Source organism: Trichoderma ghanense, assembly GCF_004382785.1.
Source record: "Trichoderma ghanense strain CCMA-1212 chromosome Unknown scaffold_12, whole genome shotgun sequence".
In the NCBI taxonomy this organism is placed as follows: Eukaryota; Fungi; Ascomycota; class Sordariomycetes; order Hypocreales; family Hypocreaceae; genus Trichoderma; species Trichoderma ghanense.
In genome coordinates, this window is record NW_027395675.1 from 666,078 (window position 1) to 680,426 (window position 14,349).

Below are 14,349 nucleotides of genomic sequence, written 5' to 3' on the forward strand. Positions count from 1 at the left end.
ACACAGTTTTCTTTCATCACCTCTCACGAATGGTTTGCCAATCCTTGGTAAACCTCTCCTGATTATTATGAACAAATTGTAATACCAGCTAAAAAGCTTGCCAGGTAGCCGTTGCGCAGAGCAATGAGCCACACGAGTACCTACACAACTACAGATCCTGGTGGAAAGTTGGATTGCCCAGGCGTTTCCGCCAGCCCGCGCCATAATAGTAGAGTGGAATAAGCGGTAGGAAGAAGAAAAAGGTGACCATTGCCAGTGTGATCCAGGCATCCTCAATGCCAATCTGGTTTGCGAAAGGAATGGCGTAGAATCCGATGGTGAAGCTGTACACTTGCCTCCCAAAGTTGATCAAGGAACCGAGCTCAGGAGACTGGGGCTTATAGCACTACGATACACACACACACGGGTCAGTCATGATACAGAGACAGCACTGAGATAAAGATAATACCCACCTCTGCTGTGTATGTATAAACTCCAGTGGTGATGACCTGCAGTCCAAAACTGGCAATGGCAATCCCCATGGCAACTCCAATCCAGTGCGTCTTGTTCTCAAGACAGACGCCCTCAATGATGATACCGAGAGGCGTGAGTAGCGCAGAGGGAATGATACCCAGCAGTCGGTCCTCGGGGCAACGTTCGCCACCTCGATTCAACGCTCTTCTTTCACTGATCCAATCGGATATGCCTCCGGCACACAACTCGCCAATGATACTGCCAACCGTAATTGGAATACCCAGCAGTAGGCCTGTTTGCTGAGGCTCGAAGTGGTAAATCTGCCGGAAGAGATTCGCGCTGGTGATGATGAACAAGATGCTTCCGTAGGCAAAGCACAGCGAGTAGCACCAGGTCGGCAACACGACGCTTGGGTACATCATCATCTGGAACGGCCGGAAGAAATCGATGGCGCGCACTCGGCGCGTGGGATGCGCGCGTCTTTTCATGAGCATATTAGACATCCATGACTGGGACGGACGCGCGAGAGCCGCAGGCGTACGCGAATAGAGCGTTTCCGGGACGGTGAAGATGAAGATGACGAGGATACCGCCCGTAATGATGGACGGGACGTAGAAGCACCAGTGCCAGCTCAAGTTCTTCTCGATGTAGCCGCCGATAAGCGGTGCGATGTGGCCACCGGTTAAGAAGCTGATTGTATATATGCCCATGTAGAAACCTCTCTCGTGGGCAAAGTACATGTCACAAACAGTGGCACTCCCTAAGCCCAGTGGCACACCGCCGAAGAAACCATTGAGACAGCGCAGAGCGATGAGAGTCCCGTAGTTCTTGGCCGCCCCCGAAGAGCCGCACATTGCGACGGCGACGGCGACAGTTCCGATATAGACTGGCCGGCGACCATAGACGTTGGCAATGGGGTTCCAGAAGATGGCGGACATGCCGGCGAGGAGGATGAAAGTGCTTGTCACATAGGCGGTCGTAACCAGATCCTTGTGGAGGAACAGTGAAAGAGGCACAAAAGCCGGGGTCTGTAACATGTCGAGATGTCGTTAATGGTGCTCACGATTCATTCAGTGGGGGAAGGGCACGCACGATCAAAGATGCACTGAACAAGGCAAGAAACGAGAAGAGTGAGACCTCTGCGAGGACCATCAGCTTCAACCAGCGGTTCCAATTGAGAGGATCCTTTGGGTCGTCTGTCGGCTGCGGCGACAAAGGCAGACCGCGAGGGTCCAGCTTCACCGGGTCACGAGTCTCTTCATCGTGTTTCACTGTGCCGCTGTTCTGTGATCGATCCTCGGCAGCGGATGCCTCCGCCTTGTCCGACATTGTTATTGTGTGTTATCGTCGTCGGCTTGGGTAATACTACAGAGTTGGAAGAAAATGGGATGAGTGGGAGAAACAGGTAGGTCAAAGAAAAACTCGGCTATTCATCATGGTGATGAGACCTGAACATTCTCCAATTCCAAGCCGATCATTCTGCAACGTTACCAAGCGTGGTATTTATCGAATGCAGGCCTTGAGATGAATCCCGGGTATGGTGGTAGTGGACGGGTTATCGGGGGGAGTTTAGAGTCGTCCCCCACACCAGCTCCAAACGCCACAAAATCTACGACAAGATGATACATGGAATGAGATTGCGGAGGTCAGCAAATACTTTAACTGCTGTAGTTCGTCGGCTAGCAGACACTGGAGTGTGGGGTAGGAATGTCACCGAATAGGAGAGCTCGCTTCAGCAAGCTGGAACACGCTGCTCGATCTCATGTGTCAGTGTTGAGTCGAGGGAGAAGGCTACAGTACGTTGAGACTTCAGCGCTCACTGATTCGACGAAGTGTTTGAGGGTGTCGATATATCACTGAATACCTGCTACTTTCACACACGAAGGATCTGGCGACGAGTTGGCGACTAAACGGCTACAACTCGGCACTAACAACAACACTATCGGCATACATGCCCGGCCGTTTGAAGTGTTAGATGATCTTTTAATCTACATGAACGAACAGAGTTACCCGGGAATCCCGTTTAGAGCCGGTGGAGTTTGCATCAGCGACTCAGTCCCCAGATTGTCAACGCCCCATGACCATGTGGACGAGCCTAGACTGGAATGAAGCTCCAGCTGAGAGCCCAGATCCATCGTCAGATCTTGGGTGGTGTCCCAGAGAGACCACAAGTCAACTGCGCCGTCTTCCATCGTTTCGTCTGCGCCCATTGTTGGGCCGTTGCTGTACATTGTGGCTTCTGCTGTCCCTCGATTGCTTCCTGTCATAGCGGTGGGCGGTGTACTGCAACGGTCCAGAGACCTCCTTCTGTCTTCCGGCATCGTTCGATCTAGCAGCCCAAGCAACTGCTGCAAGAATGCATAAGCTCTCTGTGCGCAGAGATGGTTGACAGACATTTGCCGGATCATGTTTACGGCCTGATCGAGGTGCATCAATGCGCTCCGATCGTCCTGGAAATTAGGATCAACAACATGTGAGACAATGATGAGAATAGACGTGAACACTATGTCGAGTCAGCAGATATCTTCTTTTTCGGGGGCCGGGGGGGGGGATTTGGGCATCCACCGACAATAGTACAAGTTGAACCAGCTTGGCCCCATTGCATTCTTGGTCTGCTCATGTCGTTCGGCCACCAACCGAACCGTTTCTTCCGCAGTGCTCACGCAGATCTGCCGGCTTCGCTGCAGTATGCTCGTCCGTAGTCGACCTCCCTCCCATCCCTTTGCGGCCGGAATTGCAGTTGAAGATGGCATTGAGGAGAGAGCGCTTAGGCCAGATACCAGTGACTGTCTGTGAATCAAGATGCACACCATATTGGCCCGAAGCGCCAAGATAAGTGGTGTTTCGTCCCCTCGTAGACCAGCTTCGCGAATCCGTAGCCTACTAGGTACCTCGGCATGCCAGCTCTCGAATTCTTCGTCCAGTCTAACGAGGTCTGCTAGCGCTGGCTGGTCACCTAGCACTGTTGTTGATTCAAGAATGCGGTACAATTTCGAGACCTGCAGGAAAAAGGACATGCTTGAGGTGGTTTGAACGGAGGGGAACAGCAGCCGATTCGGTCGAATGCAATCGTCATCCAGGTCCTCGGGAAGGGGAGTTGAGAATGTCGTCGTCGAGGTAGCAGCAGGCCGGCCGTATATCATGCTGAGCAACTTGTCGAGGCCGAAACATGCATACCAAACACGCTTACGAACTTCTTGCTCTATACAGTCGAACTGCTCAGGATCCGGCGGCCGGTGTAGCTCGAGATCATAGGCGATGCGGATCGCAAGGCCCAGCACCGTCCAACATTCATCGCTGTAGCTAGAGCTCTGTAGATATCGCGCACCGAGAAGCAGGGCCTGAACCTTCTCAATCTTCCAGTCGGACAAGATATTTGGCTGCATCAGCTGCATGGCGGTGTTGTAGTATTTGCGAGACATGGTGTCGGAATCGCCGTGTCTTTGTCGACTGTGAGCCGCGGCCAGCGCACAAATCATGTTGAGGATAGCCAGAATGTACACATGATGACTATTCCCCGAGGATATCCGGAGGTTGAGAATCTGTTCGAATTCGGCCATAATGGAGGGCACGTGGAAGATGGGAGTCAGCTCATGGTGGAAGTCGAAGTAGATCTGGAGATATTCTCGGGCATTGACAGGCGGAGAAAAGAGATTCTCAGAGCTCCGCACATCAACGGAATAGTCTCGGGGGGAGGAAAAGGACTGAGAATTGAGCTTGACGGATGGATTATTCATGGCATTGAGTATCAGCTGCGTGAAAGACTCGCCGGCTTTGCCGCTGAGGAAGATGTCCGGAGTTGTTGGAAGAACATTAGGTCGCAGCTGCTGGTTGTGAGCAGATGACCATGCAGATGACCGTGTAGGTCGCCGTATGGGTGGCATATTTGTCGCCTCGTACTGGCTTGTCGACGGTACAGGGGAGATGGTCTGGACTGCAGGCTGAGGCTGCTGCTGATTTTGGTGATATTTGTTCGCGTCCCGTTGAACATCTTCAAAATTGCATACGCGGCGTTCCAACGATCGGATATATCTAGAGATAAAGCATGAGTGAGTCCACACGATGAATGGTCATTTGATGAAGGATGGGGTCTAGTCGTACACCTGGGCCGATTTTGTCATGCCACGAAGCATCTCATCAGACGCTTGCGCCGGCACGATGTGATCGCATTTTGTCTTGCGCTGTCGGCAACTGCGGCATGCCACGGTCGCTCTGCGCCGTTTCCTGGGGCCTTCTTTGTGGTCAGAGGCAGAGCTGGTCTGCCCCGTAGATTGTGTAAGGGAAGGGCTATGACTTTCCATCTTGTGGACACTCATGGGCAGATTCGAGTCTGTGGTTTCTCGTCACCTTTGCTGTACATCTCGGAATGAAAGATGTTATTTCTCCAGCTCCCCGTTGTCAACTCGAGTTCGTCTCCATTCGAGGTGCTAAGACTACCCACCTGTAATACACAACTTCTCCTCAATAACGTGCTAGTCTGCAGTGCAAATGAAACCCCGTGCACGCTGGCGTGGATGACCAGAGAGGAATTGGATTGGTCAATGGAAAACGAACGCTTGGGATGGCGAGGGGCAGTGGCTTACGGGCATATAGCGGCTTGTATGCTTCATCCTCTCTGGCAACAGCATAGGCCACTCCGTATTGTGACCCCAGACCAGCCACCCCCAGTGGAATCATCGATCTGGGGTGCATATCCGGAGAAAAACGGGGTCGCATTCCCTCGAGTAATGCGTAGGAAGTCAAGCGTGGGTGACGCCACCACCACTCCCGGCGCCTGAACTTGGCGTCAAAAGGCTCGACTCGGGGAGACTTTGCCCGATTCTGCCACGGTAGCTGCGTATTCCGTGCGCCTTCATAAGCAGCGGGGCTTGGGCGACTTTGCTACATAACAGAGCTCTCCAACCAGCGGTCCTGGGATGTAATCAGCAGCGAACGCCACAGCGGGGAGATTACAAGGGCATTTCAGCCGCAAGTGATACAGTCTCCCCCTTTCTTGCACGAGTTCAAGAACAGGCCAAGGACTTCACTGGCAGGTCTCGGAGTTTAAACTAATGATTGTTACTACCTTATGACAAGCAAAATGGCATGTAACCAAACGCAGATACATCCATGTTGTTCTGGCCGCCCCTTGTTGTACGTCGTCTCAGTAATACTCTAGTCTTGTCCTACCAACACTGCACGCTCCGTCACCGAGGTTACCTTGCTACGGTTAGTATCTCTACATTTTCCGCCGGCTTCTTGGTCCATTAGGCGCTGCTTCTTCGCTTCATATTCAGTCTCAACATCTCCAGCCCAGATCCACTGCATGCGGTCCTTCAGACTGTCTCGCACAAGCGGAAGGCAGTCCTCATAGGCCTTACCCTTCATTTCTGGCGTCTGCATTTCGTAGACTTGCCCAGCTTGCCGAGCTGTTGCCTGGGCTTTTTGAGCCCGAGGAAGGCGAACGTCTTGATACAGCTGCATCCACTTCTCAAGTGGTTGTGTGTCTCTCTCTCTAGACGTAGCCAGGTGGTCAGCTATGGCTCGACCCAGGATGTAGCCATCTTCAATGGCTTGGCCAGCGCCAGCTCCTATCGCATGTCAGTAGATGGCTACAGGATACCGGCGACTACGAAGTCAAAGTGTGTGCTCACCTTGATGTGGAAGCATCTAGAACCATGAATACATTAGCAGACGTCCAAAGCAACATTGCAAGTGCACCGTAAACGTACCGCATGCGCTGCGTCTCCCATCAAGACTATTTTACCGTTTCCATACACCCATTGATCAAGTAGCTCTCGGTCGTTCAGGATCCACTTGGACGGATTCTCATTCATGAAAGAAATCGTCTTGCGGACGGTGGCGTCGAAAGACTCGAATTCCTCCTGAACCTCGCTTCGGTGGCCGGTGGCCGTCCAACTTTCCTTGGTGCGATCATCATCGGAGTAGACAAAGGCGACAATATTGAGAATTGTGTTTCTGCTGATGGGAAACGCCAAAAAGTGTTTATCCGGGCCCAGCCAGCTGATTGAGTATGATGGGAATGGCCACCAGGATTCAAGGTCTTTGATGGGGACCAGCCCTCGGTAACACATGCGGCCGCTGTACTTGGGATTGTCGGAGCGAAACTGGGAGCGGATATTGGAATGGATTCCATCACACCCAACGACCAAATCCGCTGTCGTTGTTGTGCCATCCGCGAAGCAGAGCTCCACGAAATCCCTCTGGTCCTAGGAAAGGAGGTTAGCCAAATATTCTTCATATAGGGCGTCGAGGGGGAATGGAATCCTACTTTGAGCTCGATGCACTTCTTGTTGACATGGAGGGTAGCTGCGTTTCGTCTTTTTACATGGTCAAACAGGAGAGCCAAGAACTCTGCTCGGTGAACGGGACTTTGTCTAATCTCCTGTCGGTCATCAACCGGGACAGTAACAATCTCGCTGCCTGTGTCGTAACGACGAAACGAGATCCAGATTCCATTGCGGTGGCCAGAGATTTTGTTGAGGTCTTGCCCCACGCCGATGCGGTGAAGAAGCTTGGCCGCATTCACCCCTATGCCCAAGCCAGCACCGATCTCCTTGTATTCCGGTGCTTGTTCGTACACATCTATCACCACACTGCCGTCCTTGGGGCAGTGATGGTGGATCGACAGCGCAGCACAAAGGCCGCCAATGCCACCACCGACGATGGCGATGTGAAATGGGAGCTTTTGGCTCGGCATGTTTAATAGACGGATAGTTATTTCGCGAGATCGGTCAGTATTGGAACATGGTTTTCCTCTTTTGGTCTCAGCATTATTTATTTCTTAGCATCCTGGTCTAGCAACATCATTCACGAGTAGATGGATGGACGATCCGATAGAGGGCTAGTGACACTCTCACACCATCACACATCCGTTGCCAATCCCCCTCCGCCCGATGCTGACGGGGCTACGCGGGGAAGCTGCTTAACTCCCCGGGCAGTGTTTCTCCCCGCAGTTCCGTGCGGAGAAGGCCAAATAGAGTCGCTGTCGGAAGTCGCCCGGCCTATCGCGGCTAAAAGGACAGACAAAGGGTTCCCCAAACGTGCTTTACTTCCCTTCACCTCCCCCACCCCCTCGCCCGCCACGGGGTCGTCGCTCGCAGCTGGTCCGGAGGTGCCTCTATTCCAGCTTGAAAGGGTCAATGGAGAATGCTTCCCTCTTCTTTGCTAGCCAATGGCGGAGGACGTCAAAGTTGCGACAAGTGTGCATCTGGGTGGAGTCGCTGTAATAGTAGGAACTGTTCTTATCCGGTCGGTAGGGAATCAGAGTGAGATCGCCGTGGCATTGGACAGATTCTCGAAGAACGTCGAGGCAATGGTCTACAAGTCAGTATAGAGATCCGCTCTGCTGCGGAGTTTATGGACATACCAGTATGAATGCGAAGAGGAGGCAGACCCTTTGGGTAGTAGAACTCTGCATCGATGACTTTCCTGAGATGATTTACGCAGTGCAGCAAATGAAATGTGTCCAGTCTGTAGACCGTTAGTACTGTTTAATTCGCCGTGATTGATAACTCACTGCGCAAAGTCAAGATATTCATCAGCTCTATCACCAAATGCATCCTGCTTTTCCTCAGCCGTCAAGTTGAACCACCTCTCTCCATTACTGTCAGCAGGGGCCACATCAATAACATCAATGGGCCAAGCGGCTTTATCACACTTACTTTTCAGTATGTCATTCCATGCATCGTCAATTTCATGGTACGAAGTTCCAACATAGGGCCGAGTACTTGCGCCTCCTGTGATCTTGAATGAACCTTGGGATAATACTATGCCTCCAAATTGTACTTGATGATATTGGATATTGTGGACAGCCGGCTCTACCACATGTGAGTAAGTGCTGCATATCGCAATGTGTTTAATGAGGTGATCATACTGAAGTCAGTCTTTGATGTGATCAAGTATGACTCTCTGCCGCATTTGCCTCGGGAGCTTTTCTGCAACAGGAATGATAGGACCAAGCATATGGCAAACAAGACTGCAGAGCAAGTTGGCCAGAATATTGAACGAGCTTGTTTGTGTGAATGTGACCTTTTGTCCTTCTCGCCGTCGTGAAGAGGCTCATAAGACGCTCTAGACCAGAACAACATGCCGAAAGGCAGGGAAAAAGGACTGGGCGTGGATAGTTTTGTAGTGGTTTGCGAGTGTATATGTGAGTGATGAAGTGCCAGACAAAGTAGGAGACTGTCACTGCATTTGAATGTTCTCAGGGCAAAATAACTGCAGTATTACTTGTTCGTTACAAGCTGCGTTCTCAACCTCGATAGGTTCACGACATGTCGCCATAGAATGCAACAAAAATGTGTGGATGTGCAGTGCTTGTAAAGCGAGCAAACAGAGGTCTCAACGCGTTCGAATGCTTCCAGAGTGTGAAGAAAGTAATTTACTCACAATACCATATCCTGCGGCACATTTTGTAAACGAAATAGGAAGCTGCAGCATGCTTGCCTCGTCAGCTTACCCGGCGTTTACATATTAGAATCTCGTTTGTCTTGCAACATCATTTCTTATTCACGGAAAAAAAATTTGATCAACTACTCAAGCCTTTACCCCGCATCATAGGCTCATTCGTCCCTGTTTCAGGCTGTGACATGTCTGTTCTGTCTTTCATTCGCGTTTTACCTGATGAATGCGCACTGCCAAGGCAACTCCTTATGTCACCAGCATCTTGTGTGTGTCTCCATACTCGCCAGGAACAGGGTTATACAGACCTTGCAGGCAATGTGAGGTATTAATAAAAGTTGATGACACAATGATAAAAATAATTGGGCTTATTACTGGTGGAATCGCTGTGTTTGAAAGGGTAAATAGGCTGGGCAAAAACTGAAGGAGACCGTTATCGCCTCAAGGAAATCACTTTAGATGCTGTTGGTGCAAGAAAGCTTCATACATCGTCGGAATATTTATAAGAGTAATTATCTCGTCGATGGTTGATGCAATTCATCACAAAGCGATACAACAACCAGCATCATCTCCTAGGTATCTCTCGTAGACAACTTCCAGCCTTCTCAATCTCAACGATATTCGATCCACAAAACCATTAAGATGAAGAACCTCTTTACTCTTGCCATTACATTGGCTTTGGCTTTCACTGCTGTTGCCGCTCCTGGCCAGACTGTTGACCGTGACGGCAAGATCTTCGACAAGCGGCAATGCGCGTGTGTTGCGGGCCGGCAATGCTGTACTTCTGGAGACGCGACTCTGTGCTTCCCTGGATGCTAAGGTACGCTCATCTAAAGTGATAAGAGCCAGATTCTGACTTTAATATGTCGTCTTTGAGCAATAGTATCCCTGTCCCTTTGTCTAAAGCGGACGTCTTTTCACTAGACTGGGAGAATGGACACAGAGTTATTATTATTCAAATCCAGAATATATGAATCTCGTCTACCTGAACAATTCCGTCTAATCCCATGATTTGAGCGCGGAGTAACTTATGGCTTCAGATGAAAGCGAATGGTCCGTGAGGGTGATAAGATGTTCCTGTTAAGCGACTGCCGTTCCTTAGAACGATTCACGAATATTACATTTTCACTGCCACAAAGAGACAAGAAATATTGAAGAGTGCAACATTGACTTATTATAATTCTTCTAACAACTGAACCTCATTAGTCTTGCGTGCAAATTACTGGCAAGAGTCCTGGTTGAGACGAGATGTGAGTGGTAGCTGAGCCTGACAGTTCCTTTAAGCTTTACATGCAATTACCAGCCATGCCAAAGGCAATAGTAGCTACTGTAAAGAAATAGTTTCTCTTAATAGGTTGTATCATCAGCTTAGAACCAATATCTGAGCAATTTGTCGTTACAAACTTGCATACTTGCAGGACCTTGGAACAACATTCGCCAAGAGTCCACAATCACGCTGGCTCCTTGAGGCAAACAGTTGGCCACCGGAAGAAGAACCAACGGCATTCCTCTGAGGCGACATGCTTCGAGCAAGGGGGCCCAGGAATGGCAGGATGCGTTACGCATGTAGTGAATTTTGCTGAAGCTCCACGGTACACGACTTGGAGCCGAGCTCGGAGTCGGAGTCGGAGTCGGAGTCGGGGTCGATTTGATCTAACCACATAGAGTTGCAAGGCGGTCCGCGGACGGATGTAGGATGTTACACAACCAGCGCAGCGGACTGTTGAGAGAAACAGTATATAACAGCCGACTTTCCCTTCTCTGACTCTACATTCAGAAAGCCGTAGCATGCGACACTCCTCTCAATGGCCTACATCACTGGTTCCTCTGACGTGATTCTGAAACTCGGAAAAAGCGTTATTCGCCGCTATCGCAAGTCTGATGCAGAAGCTATAGTTGCGGCTGCGGATTCGCACCTGGTTTCTGAATACATGACGGCAACTTTCCCAAGCCCCTACACGCTGCAGGATGCTGTCAACTGGATTGATATCGCCGGCCAAGAAGGAAGCCTCTTTTTCGCCATATGCACGTTCGACAGCGATATCGTTATTGGTGGCTGTGGCTTTCAGCATCTCACGGGCGAACAATCCCGCACCAAGGTCCTTGGATATTGGCTATCGCCCAGATATTGGGGCCAGGGCATCATGACGGAGGTTATTTCATCCTTAAGTAGCTGGGCATTCGAACAGCTTCCCACGCTCCTGAGGATAGAGGCAACTGTAATCGAAGAGAACAGAGGGAGCATAAAGGTGCTGGAGAGAGCTGGATTTCACCACGAGGGAACCAGACGCATGGCTGTGTTCAAGAACGGGCGAATACATAACGTCCTAGTCATGGGGCTCATACGCCATGAGTGGAAAGATTTCGTGGAAGTGAAGACGGGTGGGGTTGCTGAATAGAGATAGAAGAAGCCGCGTTGCGTGGTTATACAAGCCATTTAAATGTGTCTATGTCCCTTAAATCGTGAAGACAAGCTGCTCCATCTTTGGCCTGCTGATGCCTTGAATTTGTCGCTGAATCGTCAAACACGCCAGAAGATCGGTTAAGGACGCGATCTAAGACCTTCGCAATGATAGTTTTCGCCTTGTAGCACCCACAAACATTTGGAGCCTTTGACACAAGCCATTCCATGAACCCTACAAGCAAGCTCAGTTGTCCTATGATGCTAGAACGTGACGATGCGAGGCAGCCATTGTCGTTTCCTTGTACGAGACATTCGCAGAGGACAACTGCTGCTGGAACAGCATATCCCATGATGAACCACTCATGATCGCCTTCCATACCCACTAAGGTATCATTATGAGTCCAGAATGTGACGGTCACTGATACAATGTCCACACTTCTTTGAATCAGATCATTCGAGAGGAGATTTGGCCGAGCTTCCTGTAGCATCCTCTCGATTAGAAAAAGATTTTGAAGATGCTCCAGTTTGATGAAAAGCTTGGTGTATAGAACTTGAGGCTCCAAGCCCCTAAGGCTTTTGTTTCCGCTGGACAATTGCAGCTGGCTAGGTAGGTGGTTGTAGGTGTCGACCTCCTCGGTTCTTAAGCTACTGGAGCGATCAACTTTGTGTTAGCTGCTTAAAGCAAACTCAGGTATTGCGGCATGCTCATTGAAAAATCTTACGCCAGTTTCAGCGGGTTTCTTTGCCTCTTGTTTAAGGCCATCGCCAGAAGTTCTTCTCGGATATGCGCTATTAGCCCTCTTGCTCGAAGGCTTGTTGTAGCGTAAACCCTGCCACTTGTATTCCATCCTTGATCATCGATGCCCAATGATTCAGGTTTTGGCTTCTCGCCAGGCGCAAACCGTGAGAGAATGGTATTCGATATGTCCAATGGCAGAGCCGTAGTACATCGGCTCGAAGCCAACAGTGGCGGCCTTCCAGCAAAGGTTGAAGCCGCCTTATCCAGTACGTATATTGCCGTGAACAGACGACGCTCCGACTGTTTCGATATGCGGCAGTCTCGTATGGACGAATCGGACAGGGCATCCAGTCCCATTGCAGAAACTAATGAGACAGTTTCTATGTGAAGACGCCAAAAGTTGTCATCTAGAGGGTGATTGGTTAGCACAGATACATGCAGATGCCGCCGGACGTAACCTAGAGAGACTCGCTATCATTGCCATGCAAGATTGATGAAATGATACTTGTTCGGTAGACGAGGTAGATTAATAAGACATTATCCGCCGTGTTTCCTCTGCAGAATCCGATGCAACTTTCCATCATGTCAAAAAACCGTAGGGCTAGGATACGCGGCCGATATTGGTCAATCTCTTCTTTGTTTTGCAAGGCAGCAAGTGCCCAGCTACTGAATAGTAGGCCAACCGTTTCCCATCTTAGGCATGAGCCAGACAGAAGGGTATACCAGTCTTCCACTGAATCAATCTGGGTGTGAGGAACTCTTTGCGCGGTGTTGGAAAAGATTGTCAACGCAAGGCCCACAAGCCGTCCTCTGTCACTATCGCTCCTAAACGCTGAAGCAAAGGTACTTCTCAGCTCAGCCAGTAGCCCTGTCGTTTCCAACGGAATCCACCCGTCAAATGGGTTTATATGAGGTTTAGCAAGTACACGTTCGGCTTCGGGACTTGGAAGACTTTCCAGGACATCCAGAGCTATCTGTAAGTCTTCCTTGCTCATAGCCGCATACGCGTGCTCGTGAGATCTTCTTGGAGTTTCAGCGGTCTCGTCGGCACTTGCGAAGCATCGAGTGACTGTCATCAGGTTCAACGCTGAGGAGCTGCGTGCCGATTCAATATGTTGCCAATCATTCACCAGTCTCGGTGACAATTCAGCGAGATGCCCTCGCAGCGAGTTGGTGTCGGCGGTCGCGCCATTGCCGGATCGGAGCGTTGAGGTTGGGGTAATCGGCGAGGCGCGGCTGATATATCTGCACTGTTGTTGCATCCGACTCCTCTGACAGCGTTGGCATATTGGAAGAGCGCGATCGCACGCGTATTTCCGTTGACGGCATGGTTCACACGCAACCGGGCGGCCATTTTTTGTCCGAGGCACATTCATGCCGGGTGTTCGAAGATCCATTGGCGAAGGATAAGGCGCTGGGAAGACGCGCGATCGATACGGATTATGAGCCAGTTGTAATACTGGAAAGCACGTGATGGACAGGTAGTTTAACAAGGGGAAATATGTGCATGAAATTGGTGCCACAGATGATGAGGTGTACTACATGTAGGAAGACCAAGCTGAGTCACACCGACGTCGTATAATGTAGTTGCGTCTATGTTCAAAGAGGCTACCTAACTAGCTACTCCGTCTCAGGCACGGTTAGCTGGGACCAAAGAGTCGCACATTCTGACCCTCCAGTATTCATTAATATTCAGACTCGCCAACTCAAGCGCATCTTACAGGTTGCCATTGAAAATTGAGCCCAGCCTTTCCGCCGTCGCAAGCAATTCCTCGTCTTGGTGTCAATACCCTATAACTTGAACCACGATCGGAAGGCCCTGGTAGTGCGTAGGTCCTGTATCTATATTACAAAGAGGAGCGTCGGCTATAATGGCTGAAAGAAATAATCTGGTCATCTCGGTTGTACATACACAGTCTATTAAGCTCCGTGTCATTCGGTTCATATCTCGCGTTGCTGGGGCCATCCCTCACGTCAGTCTCCGCCACAACATCAACGGGAATCACGACCGCCGGGTAGTCAAGGTAGCTCCACAGTGCACGTGGCGCTGGTCCAGGTATCCAAGGGAGAGCAGTATGGGGCGCTTAGGCATCATGATCGCATTCAGGTAGTTGGCGAGAGTGGAAGATACTTCCTTGCAGCTTCTGCTCGGCGTACGTTCATTGCGAAGAAGGTATTGATGGTTGACGCCGTTGTCGACAACAGGCCAGTCGCGGTGCTACAAGCTTGAAGAACGGTGTGGTCGCTCAGCTAGTGGTGTTCCTTGCACGAGATGTGATCGATTGACGCTGGTTTGTTCTATCGATCGCCCCATTAGGCCGGCTGGCCGCAGACCATGGCACCGGGCCAG

General features: G+C 50.5%; 6 protein-coding genes across 6 annotated transcripts; 2 read left to right on the forward strand and 4 right to left on the reverse strand.

Moving 5' to 3' along the window:
• Positions 1-148: 148 nt before the first annotated feature.
• CCMA1212_008613 (Efflux pump vrtL) lies at positions 149-1,782 on the reverse strand (the record flags this gene model as incomplete). Its single annotated transcript, XM_073705736.1, has 3 exons — positions 149-385; positions 453-1,481; positions 1,546-1,782. The coding sequence occupies 3 exons, from the start codon at positions 1,780-1,782 to the stop codon at positions 149-151; spliced, it is 1,503 nt and encodes a 500-aa protein (XP_073555861.1).
• A 677-nt stretch (positions 1,783-2,459) lies between these two features.
• CCMA1212_008614 (Salicylate hydroxylase) lies at positions 2,460-7,153 on the reverse strand (the record flags this gene model as incomplete). The annotated part of the gene is made up of 8 exons (XM_073705737.1): positions 2,460-2,956; positions 3,023-4,485; positions 4,555-4,783; positions 5,037-5,334; positions 5,623-6,023; positions 6,087-6,102; positions 6,165-6,662; positions 6,725-7,153. 8 exons carry the CDS (start codon positions 7,151-7,153, stop codon positions 2,460-2,462), a joined length of 3,831 nt encoding a protein of 1,276 aa, XP_073555852.1.
• Positions 7,154-7,573: 420 nt separating this feature from the next.
• On the reverse strand, positions 7,574-8,565 carry CCMA1212_008615 (uncharacterized protein; the record flags this gene model as incomplete). The annotated part of the gene is made up of 4 exons (XM_073705738.1): positions 8,330-8,565; positions 7,973-8,273; positions 7,823-7,926; positions 7,574-7,749 (listed from the first exon to the last, which is right to left on the reverse strand). Exons 1-4 carry the CDS (start codon positions 8,541-8,543, stop codon positions 7,574-7,576), a joined length of 795 nt encoding a protein of 264 aa, XP_073555851.1. The 5' UTR covers positions 8,544-8,565.
• A 933-nt stretch (positions 8,566-9,498) lies between these two features.
• On the forward strand, positions 9,499-9,675 carry CCMA1212_008616 (uncharacterized protein; the record flags this gene model as incomplete). Its single annotated transcript, XM_073705739.1, has 1 exon — positions 9,499-9,675. The coding sequence occupies one exon, from the start codon at positions 9,499-9,501 to the stop codon at positions 9,673-9,675; it is 177 nt and encodes a 58-aa protein (XP_073555855.1).
• Positions 9,676-10,661: 986 nt separating this feature from the next.
• On the forward strand, positions 10,662-11,255 carry CCMA1212_008617 (putative N-acetyltransferase p20; the record flags this gene model as incomplete). The annotated part of the gene is made up of 1 exon (XM_073705740.1): positions 10,662-11,255. The coding sequence occupies one exon, from the start codon at positions 10,662-10,664 to the stop codon at positions 11,253-11,255; it is 594 nt and encodes a 197-aa protein (XP_073555853.1).
• Positions 11,256-11,280: 25 nt separating this feature from the next.
• CCMA1212_008618 (uncharacterized protein) lies at positions 11,281-13,458 on the reverse strand (the record flags this gene model as incomplete). Its single annotated transcript, XM_073705741.1, has 3 exons — positions 12,505-13,458; positions 11,983-12,406; positions 11,281-11,905 (listed from the first exon to the last, which is right to left on the reverse strand). Exons 1-3 carry the CDS (start codon positions 13,394-13,396, stop codon positions 11,281-11,283), a joined length of 1,941 nt encoding a protein of 646 aa, XP_073555850.1. The 5' UTR covers positions 13,397-13,458.
• Between the last annotated feature and the right edge of the window lie 891 nt (positions 13,459-14,349).